Source organism: Tamandua tetradactyla, chromosome 3 (genome assembly GCF_023851605.1).
Source record: "Tamandua tetradactyla isolate mTamTet1 chromosome 3, mTamTet1.pri, whole genome shotgun sequence".
Lineage (NCBI taxonomy): Eukaryota > Metazoa > Chordata > Mammalia > Pilosa > Myrmecophagidae > Tamandua > Tamandua tetradactyla.
In genome coordinates, this window is record NC_135329.1 from 216,978,359 (window position 1) to 217,001,293 (window position 22,935).

A 22,935-nucleotide genomic window follows, 5' to 3' on the forward strand; every position below is an offset into this window, starting at 1 on the left:
ATGGCTAAATGGAAAACCACTGATAATACCAAGTGTTGGTAAGGATACAAAGCTACTGGAATTCTCACACACTGCCCATAGGCATTCCACTTTGGAAAATGGTTTTGCAATTTGTACTAAAGCTGACCATATACAAACCTGCTACAGTGATGCTATACTTAAGTACAAAGCCTGAAAAATCATATATCACCAGTATGTTATATAACTGAAAGTGATATATTTATGCAACAGATTATTATACACTAATGAGACTGCATGGATTATTGCTATAAGTAGAAACATTAATAACATCCAAGCATGATGTTAAATAAAAGAAGCTGAACATGAAAGCATGAATACATTATGCTTCCACATATAAAATCCTCAAAACAAGAAAACTAGTAAACTCCTATTAGAAATCAGGAGAGTGGTGAGCAGGGGATCAGGATGGTGACTGGAGGGCAAGTGAGGGGAGCAGCTGGTGCTGGTCACACGAAGTCTTTTTGGGAAAACATATGCAGATGAATGTTTATTACTAGGGCACAGTTCTGTATGTATGTTAACTACCTTTAAAAGTTTAAGTTACCATGTATGATGCCATTTTATCATCATCACAAACTAGATTCTAGAACAGTCAATTGTTCTACTGAGGAGCTCAACTTAAGCCCAAAGCCTTTTTCAAGGCATCCTTAAATTCTTTGTTCCTCAGGCAGTAGATCAGAGGGTTTATGACTGGAGTGAGCACAGTGTAAACAGCGGAGATGAGCTTGTTAGAGCTGCGGGAATCGATGGCCTGGGGTCGGACATACATGAAGATCATGGCCGTGTAGAAGATGGTGACCACTGTGAGGTGGGATGCGCAGGTGGAGAAGGCTCTCCAGCGGCCAGTGGCAGAGGGGATGTGCAGGACGGCCAGCACGATGTGTACATAGGACAGCATAGTGGCCACGAGAGGGAAAACCAGGATGATGAAGCCCAGGATGAAATCCACCAGTTCCGCAGTTGAGAAGTCTGTGCAGGCCAGCTTGAGGATGGGGGAGATGTCACAGAAGAAGTGGTTCAGGACGTTGGAGCCACAGAACTTGGCACTGGAAATAAAGTAGACCTTGATCATAGAGATAGTGAAGCCACTCACAAAGGAAAAACTCACAAGCTGAACACAGAGGCCAGTGGACATGATGATGGCATAGCGCAGGGGATGGCAGATGGCCACGTAGCGGTCGTAGGCCATGGAAGCCAAGAGCACACACTCAGTGCACACCAGGGAGCTAAAGAAGTAGAGCTGAGTCATGCATCCTACAAAGGAGATGCGTTTCCACTGCAGGAGGAGCCCGTCCAGCATCTTGGGGAGGATGTCAGATACATACCAGATCTCCAAGAAAGACAGGGAGCATAGAAAGTAGTACATTGGCCGATGGAGGGCGTGGCTGGTCCAGATGGTCAGGATGATGGCCAGGTTCTCCACCAGAACAAAGAGGTACATGAGCAGGAAGAGGAGGAAGAGCACGTACTGCAGCCTGGGGGCCGTGGGGAAGCCTACCAGGATGAAGGTGCTGACCTTGGTGATATTCTCTCCCCTCATTCTTTGTTCTTTGGAAGCTGCAGGTCTGCAAAATATTATTGCCCAAGAGAAAAAGCTTGAGTGACAGCGGTGAAAATGGTGGTGTAGGAGCTCCAAGGCCTGACCCTTTGAAAACTCAAGCAAAAGCTGTAAGAAGCATCTTTCTCAGAACTCGGAGAAACAGCAAATATTTATGGTAATCAAGCTAACATTGAACAAGATCAAGGCATCTTCAAAGTGGTAAAAAAGAAGGAAGCAGGGTAAGATGGAGGCTTAGTGAGTATGGAATTTAGTTCACCCTCCAGAGTAGGTAGTAAATAACCAGGAATAGTACAGAACAACTGCTGGGGGACATCAGTGACTGGATACACAGTGTACACCAGTCTAGACCAGGTGGACTGGCTGAGACCCTACAGAGAACTCTAACCCCAAAGCCATGGAGGCTGTCATCCCTCTCCCATGGGCATGGCAGACTGGTTCCCTGAGGCAAGGGAAACAGACTTTACTAGTAGAAAGGGCTTAGATCATCCTAGCTCCACTTGCGAAATTCATTAACAAAGTCTGACTTCTGAAAATAGGCCCCCAGCACAGATAAACATGGACTAAGCAATAAAGGAACCAGGAGTTTTTACCCTGGCAGAGAGGGGGTGGGGCTGATGGAAACAAACAAACAGAAGCTTTTTGAGTTGGATAGCACAAAATGCTGAAAAAGGGCTGGACTACAAGAAAATGGGGCACATAGAGCCTGGATATATAGAGAGCCATGTACCAATTAAGCTTTTGATTGACAAATCCGAGGAACAAGAATCTGACTCTGAAAAGACTTTTTTGGGGGGGTTTCCTTTTTTTTTTCTGCTCCTAAACAGCTCATCAAATAGAACTGGAAGGCTCCTCAGGCTCCAGCTCTGCCCCAGGCAAGGGTGGAATGAAGCTTGTCTGAGAGACACAGTAACTAGTAGGTGAAAGGAGTTAATTCCCTAAAGGTGTATCTTCCCTAAGGAAAGGTGGGGCCCAGCTCAAGTGGAATCCCTCCTTCAAGGAATTCAGGCCCCAGGGACTGGAAAACTGAAGCAATTAATGACAACTTACAGCCCCTCCTCTGTCCCAACCATGCCCCAGCAGGGAGAGTCTGCTGAAACTAAAGGCACCACATCACTTTACATTGGTAGGAAGTCATAGGCAGAGAAGTGTCACATGCTGGGCAGGGCAGGAATGGCACAGAATCTAGAGGCTTCATAGGAAAGTCTGACCATCTGTTGGGTCTCAACCTCAGGGAAAGCTGATGCTGGTGACTCTTTCCTCCGGAGACATAGGCCAGTCTGTTCTGGGAAAATCTGACTGGGGTCTATAATATCTGAGGAGGCCCTCCTCAAAGAAGAAAAAAAGGCTCCATATAAGCAGGGAAAGAAAAAGAGAAACAAGAACTGAAAAATTCTGATCAGTGAAACAGAACCTACGCTAGAGGTCTAGAATAAGTTGAACTGAATGTGAAAGAATTGATAAAGAACAACGTCCTCGAATAAGAAAACCTTAGGTAAAAGAGTGAAAACAACCTCTAGAATAAACTAATTAAGGATATCAAATGCCTAGACACCAGCAAAAAAATAATGAGTCATACTAGGAAAACAAGATATGGCCTAGTGGAAGGAACAAACCAACAATTCAAAGGAGGTACAGGAGTTTAAACAACTAATTCAGGACATTAAAACAAATGTGGAAAATATCATCAAAAATCAAATCAATGAGTTGAATGGGGATATAAAGAAGACACTGGACAAACTAAAAGAAGACATCAAAAGTTTGAAAAAACAAATCACAGAACTATGGGAATGAAAGGCACAATAGAAGAGATGAAAAAAATGGAAACCTACAATAGATTTGAAGAGGCAGAAGAAAGGATTAGTGAACTAGAGGATTGGACACCTAAAATCCAACACACAAATGAAAATGTAGGGAAATAAATGCAAAAATATGAGCAGGGTCTCAGGGAATTGAATGACAATGTGAAGTGCATGAATATATGTGTTATGTGTGTCTAAGAAGGAGAAGAGAAGGGAAAAGGAGGAGAAAGACAAATGTAGGAAATTGCACTGAAAATTTCTCATCTCTTATGAAAGTCATAAAATTACAGATCCACAAAATGCAGCATACCCCAAACAGAAAGGGAAGGAGAGGATTTTGAAAGCAGCAAGAGAAAAGACATCCATCATACACAAGGGAAGCCCAATAAGAGTATGTGTGGATGTCTCAGCAGAAACCATGGAGGTGAGAAGGCAGTGGTATGATATATTTAAGATTCTAAAAGAGAAAAACTGTCAGCCAAGAATTCTTTTATTTTCCTCATGGAAAAAACATTTTAAATTTGTACATTTAACCACTATCATAGTATACTCTAGGCATTCCTAAATTATACAATTTCAGTCTTTATCATCTACCTTTCCTTCTGGTTTCATATGTGCCCCCAGCTTTTCTCCCTCTATCATTCCCACATTCAGCTTCATTTAGCTTACTTACATTATTGTGCTACAATCAGGCAGAATTGTGCTATCCATTTATGAATTTTTACAATCAGTCCTGTTGCTCAATCTGTATCCCTTCAGGACCAATTATCCAATCTTTATCTTATTATTATCTCTTGATAACTTGTGTTCTTAACTGAAATTGCCCAAGTTTATTCAGTAATATTACTTCATATCAGTGAGACCATACAGTATTTGTCCTTTTGTTTCTGGCTAATTTCACTCAGCATAATGTAAAGGCCCATCCACGTTGTTACATGCTTCATGACTTTATTCTGTCTTACAGCTTCGTAAAGTCCATTGTATGTATATGCCAGATCTTGTTTAGCCACTCATCTGTTGATGGACATTTGGGATGTTTATATTTCTTGGCAATTGTAAATAATGATGCTATAAACATTGGTGTGCAAATGTCCATTTGTGTCCTTGCCCTTGTGTCATCTGAATAGATACCTAGTAGTGGTATTGCTGGATCATATGGTGATTCTATACTTAGCTTCCTGAAGAACTGTCAAACTGCCTTCCATAGCAGTTGTACCATTTCACATTCCCACCAACGGTGGATAACTGTGCCTCTTTCCCCACATCCTCTCCAATATTGGCATTTTCTGTTTTTTTTTTTCAATAATCAACCAATAATTCTATATCCAGAAAAACTGTCTTTCAAAAATGAGGAGGAGATTAAAATATTTTCAGACAAACAATCACTGAGAGATTTGTGACTAAGAGACCAGCTCTTCAAGAAAAACTAAAGAGACCACTACAGGCAAATAAGAATAGGCAGGAGAGAGAGGTCTGGAGAAGAATGGAGAAATGAAGACCATCAGTAAAGTCAAAAAGAGAAAAAAATTAGATACGACATAGAAAATGCAAAAGGCAAAATGGTAAACAAAAGTACTGCCTTTACAGTAATAACATTATATGTTAATGGATTAAACTCCCCAATCTAAAGACACAGTCTGGCTGAATATATTTAAAAATAGGAACCATCTATATGCTGTATATAGGAGACTCATTTTAGAACAAGGACAAAAAATACATCGAAAGTAAAAGATTAGGAAAAGATATTTCAAGCAAACAACAATCAGAAAAGAGCAGGAGTAGCTATCCAAATATCTGACAAATTAGACTTCAAATGTAGAACAATTAAAAGAGACCAAGAAGGACACCATGTGTTCTAGCTTGCTAGCTGCTGGAATGCAATATAGCAGAAACAGAACGGATTTTGAAATGGGGAATTTAATAAGTTGCTAGTTTACTATTTTAAGGCTGAGAAAATGTCCCAAATAAAACAAGTCTATAGAAATGTCCATCCTAGGCATCCAGGGAAAGATACCTAGATTCAAGAAGGCCAATGACATTCAGGGTTTCTCTCTTAGCTGGAAGGACACATGGTGAAGTCTGCTAGCTTTCTCTTCTGATTTCTTATTTCATGAAGCTCCCCAGGAGGCCTTTTTCTTCTTCATCTCCTAAAGTCATTGGCTGGTGGACTCTGGCTCTGCAGCATTCTGAAGCTTTCTCCAAAATGCTTTTTCTTTTATAGGATTCCAGTAAACTAATCAAGACCCACTTATAATGGGTGGAGACACATCTCCATCTAATCAAGTTTAATACCCACAGTTAATTGAATCAGTCTCCGTGGAGACAACTCAATCAAGTTTCCAACCTATAGTACTGAATAGGGATTAAGAGCAATGGTTGTTCCACAGGATTGATTAGGATTAAAACATGGTTTTTCTAAGGTCCATAAATCCTTCCAAACCAGCACAGTATGCATTAATAAAAGGAACTACTCAACAAGAAGACATAACAATCATAAAAATTTATGCACCAACCCAGAATGCTCCAAAATATATGAGGCAAACACTGATAACACTGAAGGAAGAAACAGACAACCTTTCCATAATACTTGGGGATTTCAATTCCCAGTCGTCATCAATGGATAAAACATCTAGACAGAGGATTAGTAGAGAAACAGAATTTGAATAATACAATAAATGAACTAGAATTTACAGCCATTTACAGAACATTACACCCACAATAACAGGATACACATTTTTCTCAAATGCTCATGGATCATTCTCAAGGATAGACCATATACTGGATCACAAAGCAAGTCTCAATAAGTTAAAATGATTGAAATCATACAAAACACTTTCTTAGATCATAACAGAATGAAGTTGGACATCAATAACAGGCAGAAGGCCAGATAATTCACAAATATGTGGAGGCTAAACAACACACTCTTAAACGGTCAAGGAAGAAATTACAAGAGAAAAGAGTAAATATCTTGAGGTAAATGAAAATGAGAATAAAACATATCAAAATTTATGGGATGCAGCAAGCACGTACTAAGAGGAAAATTTATTGCCTGAAATGCATATATTAAAAAAGAAGAAAGAGACTTCCAGGAAGATGGCTGAATAGAATAGCTCGAGATTATTTCAGCTCCAAGGAAAAGTTAAAAAAGGGACAGGAGGGCTACTGAGGTGGTGATTTAGGAGTGCAGCTGACCTGGGAGAGCCTTCTGTACCACATAGGGTGTCCCTAGTTGCAGAAGCCAAGAAACTGAGAGGCAGAAAGCTGGAGCCTGACACAGAGGTGCAGAGCCCACAGAAGTGCATGGACGAGGGCTGGGGACTAGGAAGTAAGCCAGGCCATGTTCCTTAGGCACACTACCCTCACCAGTGCAGCTCCATGACTGGTGACTCACCCCATACCCCAAGCACACAAACCCCATCACCAGCTCCCATTCCCCACACTGCAGGTGCCCTCAACCCACCATCCCCCAGTGCACATACCTTCCCCACACCCTCACCCCAATTGCAGCCCAACCCACCTCTCCTGCACCCCTCCCAAGCACTACCTCCCCCTTTCTGTAGGCTGTTGCCAATGCATAAAGGCTGCAAGCATTAACCTCTATACCTGAGCTACCCCCACCCCCATAGTGTTGCACAGCCTCACCCTGCCCTCCCTGAGCTCAGTGCATCCCTTTACAGCACTCCCAGGCCCATGCATTCACACAGGCCCCCAATCATATCATTCAGCTCTGGGAACCTGAGTTTACAGCAGACCTAGAACTACGCAGGCACACAGCCCTCAACCTCACTTCCCAGCTCTGAGAAAGTATTGACCTGTGCAGCTGGGTCACATGTACCCCCAATCCACAAAGGCATAACACCCACCTGCTGCCACAGCTCTACACATGTACACAAAAGGCCCCATGCCTCAGACCAGTGCAGATCAGGGTTATGCTCCCTGCTGTACAACCATCTTGCAAACACAAGGTCTTAGACTACTGAAAGAAATCAACTCCCAAAGTAAATCAATCAAGATATTTTCATGCCATGAAGACAGCAGAAGATCACTAAGCATATCACAATGCAGACAGATATAGGCCTGTCTAATGACCAAACTAAAACACCAGAAGAAACACAGACATTGGAACAACTAATCAAAGATGTTCATATAACTCTACTTTATAAAATAAGTGTGATAGCAAATGACACAAAGGAGATCAAGAAGACAGTAGAGGAGCATAAAGAAGAATTTGAAAGAATAAATAGAAAAATAGCAGATATCACAGAGATTAAAGACTCTGTTGACCAAATAAAAAACATAGTAGAGGCACACAACACCATATTTGAAGGGACAAAAGAAAGAATAAGTAATATAGAGGACAGGATAACTGACTTTCAAGACTCAAAACAGTAAATGGCAAAACAGATGGAAAAATTTGAATTGGATCTCAGGGAAATGATAAACAAAGCAAAGCACACAAATATAAGAATCACTGGTGTCCCAGAAGAAGAGAGGAGTAAAGGGCTAGAAAAAAGTATTTGAGGATATAATGGGGGAAACAAGTCAAAGAAGCCCATCAAACTTCAAACAGAATAAATCCAAATAGGCCTTCCCCAAGACACCTACTAATCAGTCTGTCAAATGTTGAAGAGAAGCAGAAAATTCTGAAAGTGGCAAGAGAAAAACAATCTACTACATACAAGGGAAACCAAATAAGACCAAGTTCAGACTACTCAACTGGTCCCATGGAGACGAGAAGGTAATGGCAAGATACATTCAAGATCCTGAAACAGAAAGACTTCCAGCCAAGAATTCTGTACCCAGCCAAATTCTCCTTCAAAACTGAGGGAGAGATTAAAGCTTTCACAGGAAAAATGTCCTGAAAGAATTTGTCAACAAGAGACTGGCTCTACGAGGAATACTAAAAGGAGTTCTGCCAGCTGAAAAAAAAATAAAAGATAGGAGAGGGAGGTCTGGAGGAGGGCACGGAATTGAAGAGTAGCACTAAGGGTAATTTAAAGAATACAAAGAGAAAGAGGAAAAATAGTATACAGATCTGACAAAAAAAATGAGATGGTGGATTCAAGAAACACCTTTTCAGTCATAACTCTGAATGTTAATGGACTAAATTTATCAATTAAAGGATGCAGATTGGCAATATGGATTAAAAAACATAATCCAGCTGCTTATAAGAGACTCATCTTAGACACAGGATAGAAGTAGACTGAAAACGAAAGGATGGAAAAAAATTTCCACACAAGTTGTAACTAAAAAAAAGCAGGAGTAGCAATACTAATATTGGATAAAATAGACTTTGAATGTAAAGACATCATAAGAGACAAAGAAAGACACTATATACTAATTAAGGGACGAATTCACTAAGAAGATACAACAATCATAAATGTTTATGCTCCCATCAAGGAGCTCCAAAGTACATGAGACAGATATTGGCAAAACTGAAGGGAGCAATAGATGTTTCAACAATACTGATAGGATACTTCAATACACCACTCTCCTCTATAGATAGAACAACCAGACAGAAGATCAACAAGGAAATAGAGAAGTTAAATAACTTCATAAATGCATTAGACCTAACAGATCTAAGGTCATTGCACCCTAAAGCACATGGACATACATTCTTCCCTAGTGTTCATGGAACATTCTCCAGGATAGATCATATGCTGGGGCACAAAACAGATCTTTATAAATTTAAAAACATTTAAATTATTCAAAGCATTTTCTCTGATCACAATGGGATGAGGCTGGGTCTCAATAGCCACCAAAGAATGACAACATTCGCAAATATAACACACTCTTAAACAACCAGTGAGTCAGAGAAAAAATTGCTAGAGAAATCAGTAGCTATCTGGAGATGACTAAAATGAGAATACAACTTCTCAGAACTTATGGGATGTGGCAAAGGCTGTGCTGAGTGGGAAATATGTTGCCCTAAATGCCTATACTGAAAAACAGAAAGAGCAAAAATCAAGGACTTAATAGTAGGTCCGGAGGAACTTGAGAAAAAACAGCAAACTAACCCCAAAGCAAATAGAGGAAGAGAAATAACAAAGATTAAAGCAGAGATAAATGAATGGGAGAGCAAAAGAACAATAGAAAGAATCAGTGAAATCAAAAGTAGGTTCTTTGAGAAAATCAATAAAAGTTATAGGCCACTAGCAAGACTGACAAAGAAGAAAAGAGAGAGGATGCAAATAAACAAAATTGGAAATGAGAAGGGATGTATTACCACAGACCCTGAAGAAATAAAAGAAATCATAAGAGGATACTATGAACAACTGTACATCAACTAACTAGACAACCAAGATAAAACAGACAGATTCCTGGAAACACACAAACAAGCTACACTGACTCAGGAAGAAATATAAGATCTCACAAACCAATCACAAGTAAATAGATTCAACCAGTCATGAAAAATCTTCCTACAAAGAAAAGCCCAGGGCTATATGGCTTCACGGGAGAATTTTATCAAACATTCAAAAAAAGAACTAATACGAATCCTGCTCAAACTTTTCCAAAAAATTAAGGAAAAAGGAACTTGACCTAACTCATTTTATGAAGCTATTATCTTTTTAATACTGAAACCAGGTAAAGATGCCATAAGAAAGGAAAACTATAGGCCAATTTCCTTACTGAACACAGATGCAAAAATTCTCAATAAAATGTTAGCAAATTGAATCCAACAACACATTAAAAGAATTATACATCATGACCAAGTGGGGCTTATACCAGGAATGCAAGGATGATTCAATGCAAGAAACTCAATTAATGTAAATAGCACATTAACAAATTGAAAGGGAACAATCACATGACCATCTCTTGATTGATGCTGAAAAAGCATTCAACAAAATTTATCATCCTTTTTTTTGATAAAAACACTCCAAAAGATAGGAATCAAAGGTAACTACCTCAATATGATAAAGGAATATATGAAAAACCAATAGCCAGCATCATACTCAATGGAGAGAGACAGAAAGCCTTCTCCCTAAGATCAAGTACCAGACAAGGATGCCCACTGTCACAACTATTATTCAACATTGTGCTAGAAGTTCTATCTAGAGCAATCAGGCAGGACAAAGAAATAAAAGGCATCCAAATAGGAAAGGAAGAAGTAAAACTCTCATTATTTGCTGATGATATGATACTATACTTGGAAGATCCTTAGAAATCTACAGCAAAGTTACATGAGCTAATAAACAAATTCAGCAACGTGGTGGGACACAAAATTAATGTGCAAATATCAGTAATATTTCTATACACAAGCAATGAGCTAGTTGAGGGGTCAGTTAAGGAAAAAATTCCATTCAAAATAGCAACTAAAAGAATCAAGCACTTAGGAATGAAATTAACTAGGGATGTAAAAGACTTGTACACAGAAAACTACATAACATTGCTAAAAGAAATCAACGGAGATCTAAATAGGTGGAAAGACATTCCCTGTTCAAGGACAGGAAGGCTAAATATAGTTAAGATGTCAATTCTCCTCAAATTGATCTACAGGTTCAACACAGTACCAATCAAAATTCCAACAACCTACTTTGACAATTTGGAAAAGCTAACTACCAAGTTCATCTGGAAAGGGAAAGAGACCCCGAATAGCTAAAAGCATCCTAAAAAAAGAAGAACAAAGTGGGAGGATTAACACTTTCTGACTTTAAAACTTATTATAAATCCACAATGGTCAAAACAGCATGGTACCAGCACAAAAATAGAAGCATTGACCAATGGAATCAAATCGAGAGTGCAGAAATAGACCACCAAATCTATGGCCAACTGAATTTTGACAAGGCCCCCAAATTCTCTGAACTGGTACAAAATAGTCTTTTCAATAATTGGGCATGGAAGAACTGGATATCAAAAGCCAAGAGAATGAAAAAGGACCCCTATCTTATACTCTGCACAAAAATTAACTCAAAGTGGATCAGACACCTAAATATAAGAGCTAGCACCATAAAACTTCTAGAAGAAAATGTAGGGAAACATCTTCAAGACCTAGCAACAGGAGGTAGCTTCCTAAACTTTATACCCAAAGCACAAGCAACAAAACAAAAAATAGATAAATGGGAACTCCTCAAAATCAAACACTTCTGCACCTCAAAAGACTCTGTCAAAAAGATGAAGATGAAGCCAACTCAAAATGGGAGCAAATATTTGGAAATCACATATCAGACAAAGGTTTGATTTCCTGTATATACAAAGAAATCATACAACTCAATTCAACAACAAAAGAACAAACAATCTAATTACAAAATGGGCTAAAGATAGGATAGGGATTTTTCTGAAGAGCAAATACAGATGACTCAAAAGCACATGAAGAGATGCTCACTTTCACTGGATATAAGGGAAATGCAGATCAAGCCTACAATGAGCTACTACCTCACACCTATAAGAATGGCTGTTATTAAGCAAACAGGAAACTATAAATGTTGGAGAGGATGCGGAGAAACTGGGACACTTCTGCACTACTGGTAGGAGTATAATGGTGCAGCTGCTATGGAAGACTGTTTGGCATTCCTTAGGAAACTAAATATTGAGTTTCCCTATGACCCAGCAATAGCACTACTTGGTATATACCCAGAAGAGCTGAAAGCAATGATACAAACAGACATTTGCACACTGGTATTCATAGCAGCATTATTCACAATCATCAAAAGTTGAAAACAAACCAAATGCCCAATCACAGACAAGTGGATCAACAAAATGTGTATACATATGATGGAATATTATGCAGCAGTAAGACAAATTGACATCCTGAAGCACATGACAAGATAGATGAGCCTTGAGGACATAATGCTGAGTGAAATTAGCCAAACACAAAAGGGTAGATACTGTATGATTCCACCTTTATTATCAGCATAAAAGTATAATCAGAGGCTTATAATACGGAATATAGGGGACTTAGAGATACATAGAAGCTAGAGATGGGTGAACCATTAGCTAATGACATTGAACTCCAATGTAAGGGAAAAGATAGGATTGAAGGTGGTTCCCTAGTGGGTCTATAAGTAATATTACCACATTGAAGATGAACAAGATTGAAAAGGGTTGCATAGACCTATGTTCCACTGATTAACACTAGAAATATGAATTACTTCTTACAAGAATTACTTCAAAGATATGATTCCTGTACAGAGTGTTTAAGTCCAGGGTACAGGGGGGAAACTGCTATTGCATGCTATGAGCTTTGTCTAAAAGGAAACCATCAGCACTACCACAGCAACAGCAGATGCAAATAATGGGGGGAGGGACAAGAGTTAAGAGGAGGTTTTGATTTCCTATTTGATGAGGGTGTGTTTATTGGTTTTCTTTCTCTTGGGAACAATGGAATTATCTAAAATTGAGAATGTTGATGGACTGTGGACTTTGGGCCCTCTACATGATGCCCCATGAATGTAGGTGGCTGAAGGCTGCACTTACAAGAAGTAGATTGGCGAATGATGGTGTATACTTAGGAACGAAGGTTGTGCTGCTACAAGAAGGAACAAAGTCGTGAGGCATGCAACGATGCAAATGAACATGGAGGACATTCGGTGAGATAAAATCAGCCAGAAACAAAAGAACAAGAATGGTATGGTCACCTTTAGAAAATTCTTATAAGAAAACAGGGGCCTAGATGTAAGTTTTTAGAGCAGACACATTAAGTCAAGAGTGGTGATTATTATTTCTGGGATTTGAGAGGCTGTTTTATTTATATAACCTGATATTTAGAGATAAGAAGGAAGCTGAACAGGTTGGAGTTAACGTAATTCAGAACATCAGGGTAAGGAAGACAGTATCTATGTTTTAGAACCACACATACTCCTTGAGACCAATGGAAGAAAGGTTTATTTGGTCTGGAACAGAAATTTTCTGTATTGCATAATCTAACTCAACCTATCTGTATAGCTCATTTGAACAACTGAAACACAGGAAGCTCAGAATAAGAAACAGGTCCTTTAATCCTGTATAGATTATTGTAATGTCTGGATACACTCTAGAGTATATTAAGCATATAATAGAAAAGTACTGGCAAAGTCCCCTGAGGAATGGGAGAAAGAATATGGAACTATTAAACCTTACCATCAGGGAATCCCCTGATACTGTGTCAAACTTTAGGGACACCCAAATCAATAGGCCATGCCCTTGATCATGAGGATTACTCTTGTGAAGCTTATGTAGGTAGCAGAGAAGCTTAGACTACCTGTAGGCATGTCTAAGAGTTACTTCTGGAGGACTATTTTTGTTGTTCGGATGTGGCCTCACTCTCTCTAAGCCCAACTCTGCAAGTAAAATCATTGCCCTCCCCCCATGTGGGCCATGACATCTGGGGTGAAAGTCTCCCTGGCGATGTGAGAGATGACTCTCAGGGATGAATCTAGACCTGGCACCAAGGGATCAATAATTCCATCCCATCAGATAATTCCATCTCCCTACCCCATATTAGTGACAGATCCTTCCATTATGACAAATTTAGTATTGACAAAGCCTAAACACTCCTAAAGAGAGGGATGGAAATATCAAAGGTGATGGTGGAGTTATACAGAGAAGATAAGATTTAACAAATGAATGTGAATGATGAATCACTAAATTCATATCCATTAGTCTACAGTATTTTAGAGCAGCAAGAAGTAAAAACCTAAAATTGTGGAATTGTAACCTCCGTCAAACTCAGAAATATATTCTACAACTAATTGTGGTGTTGTGCTTTGAAATTTGTAACTTTTTTTGTATATGTGTTATTTTTCATGAAAAACAGAAGAAAAAAGTCAATTGTGATGATTAAAAAGTACTTAAGCCTTCTAGCCTCCTATATTTTGGAGCAGCTAGAAGGAAAAATCTGAGAGGATTGTATGGTAGTCCATGACAAACTGTGGGATCTGTCCTGTAACTTCTTGTTGAAGAGTACTTTGACAATTACTGTTTTTTATTTCTTTGCTTTGCACATATGCTATACTATACAATAAAAGAAGTTTAAAAAGAAGAAGAAAGAGCAAAAATTGAGGAATTACCTGTTCACCTAGAAAACTAGAGAAAGAACAATGAACTAACATCAAAGCAAGCAAAAGGAAAGAAATAATAAAGATTAAAGCAGAAATAAATGAAATTGAGAACATGAAACAATTGAGAAAATCAACAAAACCTGATATTGTTTCTTTGAGAAAATCAATAAAATCAATGGGACCTTAGCTAGGCTGAGAAAAAAAGAGACAAGTTGCAAATTGTGCTGGTTTGAAAGGATATATGTTTCCTAGAAAAGCCATGTTTTAATCAAAATCCCATTCCCTATTCAATACTGTATGTTTGAAACTGTAATCAGATCATCTCCCTGGATGATGTGATTTAGTTAAGAGTGGTTGTTAAGCTGGATTAAGTGATGACATGTCTTCACCCATTTAGGTGGGTCTTGATAAGTTTCTGGAGTCCTATAAAAGAGGAAACATTTTAGAGAATGGAAGAGATTCGGAGAGAGTAGAGAATGATGCAGCACCACAAAGCAGAGAGTCCACGATGAAGAAGGAAATACCTCCTGGGGAGCTTCATGAAACCAGAAGCCAGGAGAGAAAGCTAGCAGATGACACCATGTTTGCCATGTGCCCTTTCAGCTGAGAGAGAAGCCCTGGCTGTGTTTGCCCTGTGCCTTCTCAGTTGAGAAAGAAACCCTGAAGTTCATCGGCCTTCATAAACCAAGGTATCTTTCCCTGGAGGGATGCCTTTGATTGGACATTTCTATAGACTTGTTTTAATTGGGACTATTTCTCAAACTTAGAAGTGCAAACTAGCAATGTATTAAATTCCCCTTTTTAAAAACCATTCTGTTTCTGGTATATTGCATTCCAGCAGCTAGCAAACTAGAACAGATTTTATCAGAGGAATGGAGTGCTGCTGTGGTTTGCAGATACCAAACATGTTGAAACGGCTTTTTAAATGGATAAGGGGAAGAATCTGGAGGAGTTGTGAGAAGCCTGATAGAGAAGGCCAAGAATGCTTTGAAGAAACTGTTGGTAGAAACGTGAACTCTAAAGATACCTCTGACCAGATTCTAGATAGAAATGAGGCACATGTTATAGACTCAAAGGAAGGTGGCCCTTGTTTTAAAATGGCAGATAATCTGGCAAAGTTGACTACTGGCTTTGGCTGGAAGGCAGATTTTAAAAGCCATGAACTTGGATATTTAGGAGATGAGATCTTCAAATTAAATGTGGAAAGCGCAGCCTGGTTTCTACTCACAGCTTATAGTGAAATGTGACAAGAAAGAGATAAGTTGAAAACTGAACTCTTGAGTACAAAGAAACCAGAAATTGATGTCCTGGAAAATTCTGGGCCACCAGAAAGAAAGACTGCAGAGAATAGTGCCCTGCATGAGGATTTAACCAACTGTGGAACCAGCCAGCCATTTCAGAGAAGTGGGGATCAGACATGGAGTTATCCAGGAAGGATTTGTGGAAACTCCTTATGTCTGATGGGCATGATCTGAAGCTACTGCACAGAAAGCCAACAAGAGTGCTATGGGCGTGTATAAACAGAGCCACTGCCAGTCTGTACTGGGGGGTTCAGAGAAGGGACACATTGGAGGAAAAATAACTTCAGAGGCAAAAACCATGGAGGCTGAGGTCTGAAGTCAAGAAGACTCAGGCCAGGAGAGCAGACCCACCCAAGCCCATGGAGAGAGTGAGATTGCCCCGAAGGAAGAGGACAGTCCTTCCACCTTATTGTAGTGGAAGAGTCATGCCACCTCAGGCCTTGGAGACACTGAAGCACATTCCTTAGGGCTTGGGGAGAGCCTGGCTGCCACCACATAGAGGGGTTGAGCATATGCCCCAGAGATGGCAGAGAGCCCATTTGCAGCCCCAATGCTTGGAGAGGGTGGAGGTGAGAAAAAGGTGGTCTCCCCAATGTCCTCCAAGGTTGTATTTGGAGAGAGGCAGGCCTCTGTGTAGGCCCTTGGAAAGGGTGGGACTGCTGCTTTCAAAAGCCCCGAAGATAAATGACTCTCAGACTTTAAAATCTAATAGATTTTGCCCTGCAGGTTTTCAAAACTGCTTGGGTCCTGTGACCCCTATGTTTCTTCTTCCCTATGGAAATGTGTGTATGTATCCTATGACTGTCCCTCCTTTGTATTTTGGCAGCAAGTAATTTGTTTTGAGTTTTTATAGATCCAAAGACAAGATAACTTCGCTTTAGAACAGATCATGCCTGTAACTAACTTTGATAGTAGTTTGTACTGTTTCTAACTTTGTATTTCATTTGTATTGCTACTGAAATGGTTTAAGGTTCTCTGATATTGTTATGGAATGAATGTATTTTGTATATGGGGAAAACATGTCTTTTTTAGGGTCCAGAGGGTGGAATGTGCTGGTTTGAAAGGATGCATGTCCCCTAGGAAAGCCATGTTTTAATCAAAATCCCATTCCCTATTCAATAACTGTATGTTTTAAACTGTAATCAGATCATCTCCCTGGAGATGTGATTTACTCAAGACTGGTTATTAAGCTGGATTAGGTGACGACGTGTCTCCATCCATTTGGGCGGATCTTGATAAGTTTCTGGAATCCTATAAAAGAGGAAACATTTTGGAGAATGAAGGAGATTCGGAGAGAGTAGAGAATGATGTAACACCACAAAGCAGAGAGTCCACGAGCCAGTGACCTTTGGCAATGAAGAAGGAAAATGCCTCCCGGGGAACTTCATGAAACAGGAAGCCATGTGAGAAAGCTAGCAGATGACGCTGTGTTCACCATGTGCTCTTCCAGATGAGAAAGAAGCCCTGACTGTTTGCCATGTGCCTTCTCACTTGAGAGAGAACCCCTGAACTTCATTGGCCTTCTTGAACCAAGGTATCTTTCCCTGGATGGATGCCTTTGATTGGACATTTCTATAGACTTGCTGTAATTGAGATATTATCTTGGCCTTAGAACTGTAAACTTGCGACTTATTAAATTCCCCCTTTTAAAAGCCATTCCATTTCTGGTTTATGCATTCTGGCAGCTACCAAATTAGAACACAAATAAATAAAATGGAAATGGAAGAGGAGATATAACCTCTGTGACCCCACAGAAATAAAGGAGGTAATGAGAAGATACCATGAGCAACTATATGCTAATATGCTAGACAACATAGATGAAATGGACAAATTCCTAGGAAGGCATGAACAACCTATGTTGATTTGAGAAGAATAAATGACCTCAACAAGCCAATCATAAGTACAGAGATAGAATCAATCATCAAGAAACTCCCACACCAAAAAAAAAAGCCCAGAATGGCTTCCCATGTAAATTCTACCAAGCATTCAAGAAAGAATTAGTGACTCCTGCCCAAACTCTTCAAAAAAAAAATTGAATAGGAGGGAAATCTACCTAAGACAATCTATGAAGCCAACAACACCATAATACCAAAGCCAGACAAAGACACTACAAGAAAAAAAAATAGTACACTACAATCTCTTTAATGAATAAAGATGCCAAATTCCTCAACAAAATGCTTGCAAATCAAATCCAACAGCACATTAAAATAATTATACACCATGACCAAGTGGGATATATTCCAGGTATGCCAGGATGGTTCAACATAAGAAAATCAATTAATGTAACATCATATCAACTAGTCAAAGCAGAAAAAACACATAATCACCTCAATTTGTGCAGAAAAGGCATTTGACAAAGTTCAATATCCTTTATTGATGAAAACGCTTCAAAGGATAAGAATAGAAAGGGACTTCCTCAACATGACAAAGGGAATATATGAAAAATCCAAAGCTACCATCAATGGGGAAAGACTGAAAGCTTTCCCCCTAAGAGCAGGGACAAGACAAGATTGCCCACTGTATTAGTTAGGATTCTCTAGAGAAACAGAATCAACAGGAACACTCACAAATATAAAATTTATAAAAGTGTCTCACGTGACCATGGGAACGCAGAGTCCAAAATCTACACAGCACGCTGTGAAACCAATGATTCTGATAGAGAGTCTGAACAAGCTCCACAGGAGAGGCTTGCCAGCTGAAGCAGAAAAAGAGCCTGTCTCTTCTGAATCTCCTTAAAAGGCTTCTGGTGATTAGATTAAGCATCACATTGCAGAAGACACTTCCCTTTGCTGATTACAAATGGAATCAGCTGTGGATGCAGCTGGTGTGATCATGATTTAATTCTATGAAATGTCCTCATTGCAGCAGACAGGCCAGCGCTTGCCCAATCAGATGAACAGGTACCACAACTTGGCCAAGTTGACACATGAACCTGACCATGACACCCACTGTCACCACTGCTATTCAACATTGTGCTGGGAGATCTAGCCAGAGCAATTAGACAAGAAAAAGAGATAGAAGACATCCAAATTGAAAGGAAGAGATAAAACTCACCCTTTGCAGATGATATGATGCTATATGTTGAAAAATCCCAAATAATCTACAGCAAAGCTACTAGAGCTAACAAATGAGTACAATAAAGTGGAAGGGTACAAGATAAACACCCCAAAATCAGTACGGTTTCTATAAACTAGTAATGAGCAATCTGAGGAGGAAATCAAGTAAAAAATTCTACATACAATAACAACCAAAAGAAGAAAATATTCAGGAATAAACTTAGCTAAGGTTACAAAAGACCTATAGACAGAAAACCATAAGAAATTGCTAAAAGAAATCATTGAAGACCTAAATAAATGGAAGAGCATACCTTGCTTATGGATTGGAAGACTAAATATGTTAAAATGTCAATTCTAACCAAATTGATTTATAGACTCAATGCAATACCAATTAGAATCCCAAGAACTTATTTTGCAGAAATGGAAAAACCATAAACAAGTTTATTTTGAAGGGCAGTATGCCCCAAATAGCTAAAAATATCTTAAGAAAGAAAAGTAAAGTGGGAAGTCTCACACTACCTAACTTTAAAGCATATTATGAAGCTATAGAGGTCAAAATAGCATGGTATTGCCATAAAGACAGATATACTTACCAATGGAATCGAACAGTGTGTTCAGATGTAAACCCTCTCATCTATGGACAATTAATCTTTGCTAAGGAAGTCAAGCCAACTCTCCAGGGACAGAGCAGCCTCTTCATTAAATGGTGCTTGGAGAACTGGATTTCCACATGCAAAAGAATCAAAGAGGATCTATATCTCACAACTTTTATAAAAATTAACTCAAAATGGATCAAAGACCTAAACTTTAGAGCTAAGACAATAAATCTTTATAAGAAAATGTAGAGAGATATCTTATAAAAGTTGTAATAGGAGGCAATTTCCTGACCTTTCACCCAAAGCACGAGCACTTAAGAAAGAAATAGATAAATGGAAACTCCTCAAATTAAACACTTTTGTGCATCAAAGAACTTTGACAAGAAATTCAACAGGCAGCTTATGTAATGGGAGACAATATTTGGAAACCACATATCAGATAAGGATTTAGTATCCAGAATATATAAAGAGATTCTTCAACTCAACAAAAAGACAAACCACAGAATAAAAAGTGGGCAAAAGACATGAACAGACACTTCTCAGAAGAGGAAATGCAAATGGCTAAAAGGCACATGAAAACATGCTCAACTTCACTGTCTATTAGGGAAATGCAAATAAAAACCACAGTGAGATATCATCTGACACCTACTAGAATGGCCATTATCAAAAAAAAAAAAAAACCAGAATAACAAGTGCTGGAGAGGATGTGGAAAAAAGGGCAATTTATCCACTGTTTGTGGAATGTAAAGTGGTACAACTGCTCTGGAAGACAGTTTGACAGTTCCTTAGGAAGCCACATATAGAATTGCCATATGATCCAGTAATATCATTGCTAGGTATCTATTCAGAGGACCTGAGTGCAAGTACACAAATGGACATTTGTACACCAATGTTTATAGCAGCATTATTTATGATTGCCAAGAGATGGAAACAGCCCAAATGTCCATGATTAGATGAGTGGCTAAACAAGCTGTGGTATATGCATCCAATGGAATATTACACAGCTGTAAGACAAAATAAAGTCATGAAGCACATAACAACCTGGAAGAATGATGGGGACATTATGCTGAGTGAAATAAGTCAAAAACAAAAGGGCAAATATTGTATGGTCTCACTAATGTGAACTAACATTAATGAGTGAACTTAGAGAATTGAAGATAAGAACACAGGTTATTGGCAAATAGAAATAGGGTAGAGATTGGGCAACTGGCCCTGAAGGAGTACAGATTGTGTAAGAGGACTGACTGTGAAAATTCAGAAATGGGTAGCACAATAATATAAGTACTGAATGAAGCTGAATGTGAATATGATAGAGGGAGAAGGGCTGGGGGCACATGTAAAGCCAGAAAGAAGGATAAAGGATAAAGACTGAGGCAGCATAATTGATGAATGTCTAGAGTGGACAATGATGGTGATTAAATGTACAAATAAAAAACATTTTTGAAGGGGGGAGAACAAATGAATTTTGCATGCATTGAAAACAGCAGGCATTTGGGAAAAAGTATAATCAATGGAAGCTATGGTCTATAGTCAACAGTAACATTGTAATATACTTCTCCTGAATGTAAGAAAGTCATTATGCCAAAACTAAATGTCAACAGGTGCGAGGCAAGGGAAAGAAGTACAGATTCTTTGTGTAAGAATAGGAAATGTCTTCAGATAGCGTATGGTGGCGAACACATGTCTATACACTTAGGTTGGATTGTATGATGTGTGAATAAAACTGTTAAATGAACAGAAAGAAATAAGTGCTAGAGAAAATGTGGAGAAAGAGATGTACCTATTCACTGTTGGTAGGGAAATGGGAGCTGCAGCCCCTTGGAGGGCAGTGTGGTGGCTCCACAGGAGGCTAGGGGTGTGGTTGCCATACGATCCTGAAACCCTGTTACTCAGTATATACCTGGAGGAGTTGAGTGTGGGGACACAAATGGACACTGGTTCCTAGCAGCAGTTTCCTGATCTACAATGGATGGAGGCGGCCTAAGGGTACAAGGACTGAGGAATGGAAGGGGGATCTGTGGTGTTTACATACAGTGGACTACAGAACAGATGCAAGAAAGAATGAGATTGAGAGGCATGCAACTAGGTGAATGAATGTTAAGGACTGTATGTTGAATGAAATGTTAGAAACAAAAAGACAAATATTATCATGTCTCAATTATATGAACTGACCATGATACAAAAACTTGGTGAACTGAAGTCGGGAGCACGGGTTCAGGTTGGGGCCTATTGTAAAGGGTCCTAGATGATGAGCTCTTACAGCAGTCACATATATTCAGGAGGTGCAACTTATTTCTAAATTCTGAGATACTGAGCTGTTTGTTTATAATCTGAAAAAACTCATACATACCATACCCCTTACGCCTCCCTCTCACTGACCATCTGCCCAATATATTTTAACCTTTGTTCCCCTATTTTTGTTCTATACCCCTTACCACTCCCTTTCTTTGATCACTAGAATTTCAATCTACTCAATTTCTTTTAACATTTGTTTCCTCTATTATTTATTTATTTTTAATCCATATTTCTCACTTATATGTCCATACCCTAGATAGAAGGAACATCAGACACAAGGATTTCACAATCACACAGTCAGATTGTAAAAACTATATCATTATATTAAAATACATATATAGTAAAAAATATGGATGGAGAATGAACAAATAATAGGGAGCAAAGGTTAAAATAAACTGGGCAGATTGAAATAGTAGTGGTCAAAGAGAGGGAGGGGTAAAGGACATAGTATGTATGAGTTTTTTCTTTTTATTTCTTTTACTAGAGTGATGCAAATGTTTTAAAAAGTGATCATGAGGATGATTATCAACTATGTGATGATATTGTGAGCCACTGATTGTACATTGTATATGGTATGTTTGTATGTTAAGATACATTAAGACCATTTTTTAAATATGATAGGAAAGTGCTGTGGAATTTTCACTTACACTTTCCCCACTCCCTCCCAGCTCTGCTGTGGCCATGAAGATGTGAAGATAAGTTCCAATTCCAAGTGTGCGGTCCAGATCTCTGCTTCTGGAGGAAGCAGAACAGAATTTATCACCAAGAATTGTGTTGGTGTCTTCCAAACCATCTGGAACTTAAAAGCATCTGACCCAAAGCACTTGTCTTTGTTCTGCCTATTTGGAACTCAGGGCAAAAAAAGGGGTCATCACTCCCTAAAAAACTCATATGGCAAACTAAAAACTCTCAGTTGCCTGGAGCAAAAGACTATGCCTGAGGCACACAATAGAGTCCTGAGTCCATGGAGGCAAAGCAGGGGAGAGAGTTTCCTTGGGAAATTAGGGGACTCAAAATTGCCCTGAAAATACTAGGTAATTAAGAAAGCCACACGGATGTTCAGATGAGGACAGGTGCTCAGAAAAGAGCTAGGATGCAGTGTTTTCACCTCTGCCTGCCTCTGGACTGAGTGTAAGCAGGACGCGAAGGCTAAGGCAGAGTTGTATATGGACTTCCTAAACCTTGACAAAGAGCCCAGCACAGGACCACGCTGTAAAGACTGGGGGAGGTCAAATTGCTCTCTCTCAACTCTTGGTGTTAAAGGGTATCTCTCTCAAACACTGCTTGGTCACAAGCTAAAGGAGCAGAAATGCCAGTGGCTGCACAGGTC

At 39.2% G+C, this 22,935-nt stretch overlaps 1 protein-coding gene across 1 annotated transcript; it reads right to left on the bottom strand.

Annotated features, from left to right (window-relative positions):
* Positions 1-634: 634 nt before the first annotated feature.
* Positions 635-1,561, bottom strand: LOC143676666 (olfactory receptor 6B2). Its single transcript, XM_077152086.1, has one exon. The coding sequence runs from the start codon at positions 1,559-1,561 to the stop codon at positions 635-637; it is 927 nt and encodes a 308-aa protein (XP_077008201.1).
* Between the last annotated feature and the right edge of the window lie 21,374 nt (positions 1,562-22,935).

Bases quoted from the DNA above. Each gene is read 5' to 3' on its own strand.
- LOC143676666 (XM_077152086.1), bottom strand. From the start codon at position 1,561: ATGAGGGGAGAGAATATCACCAAGGTCAGCACCTTCATCCTGGTAGGC.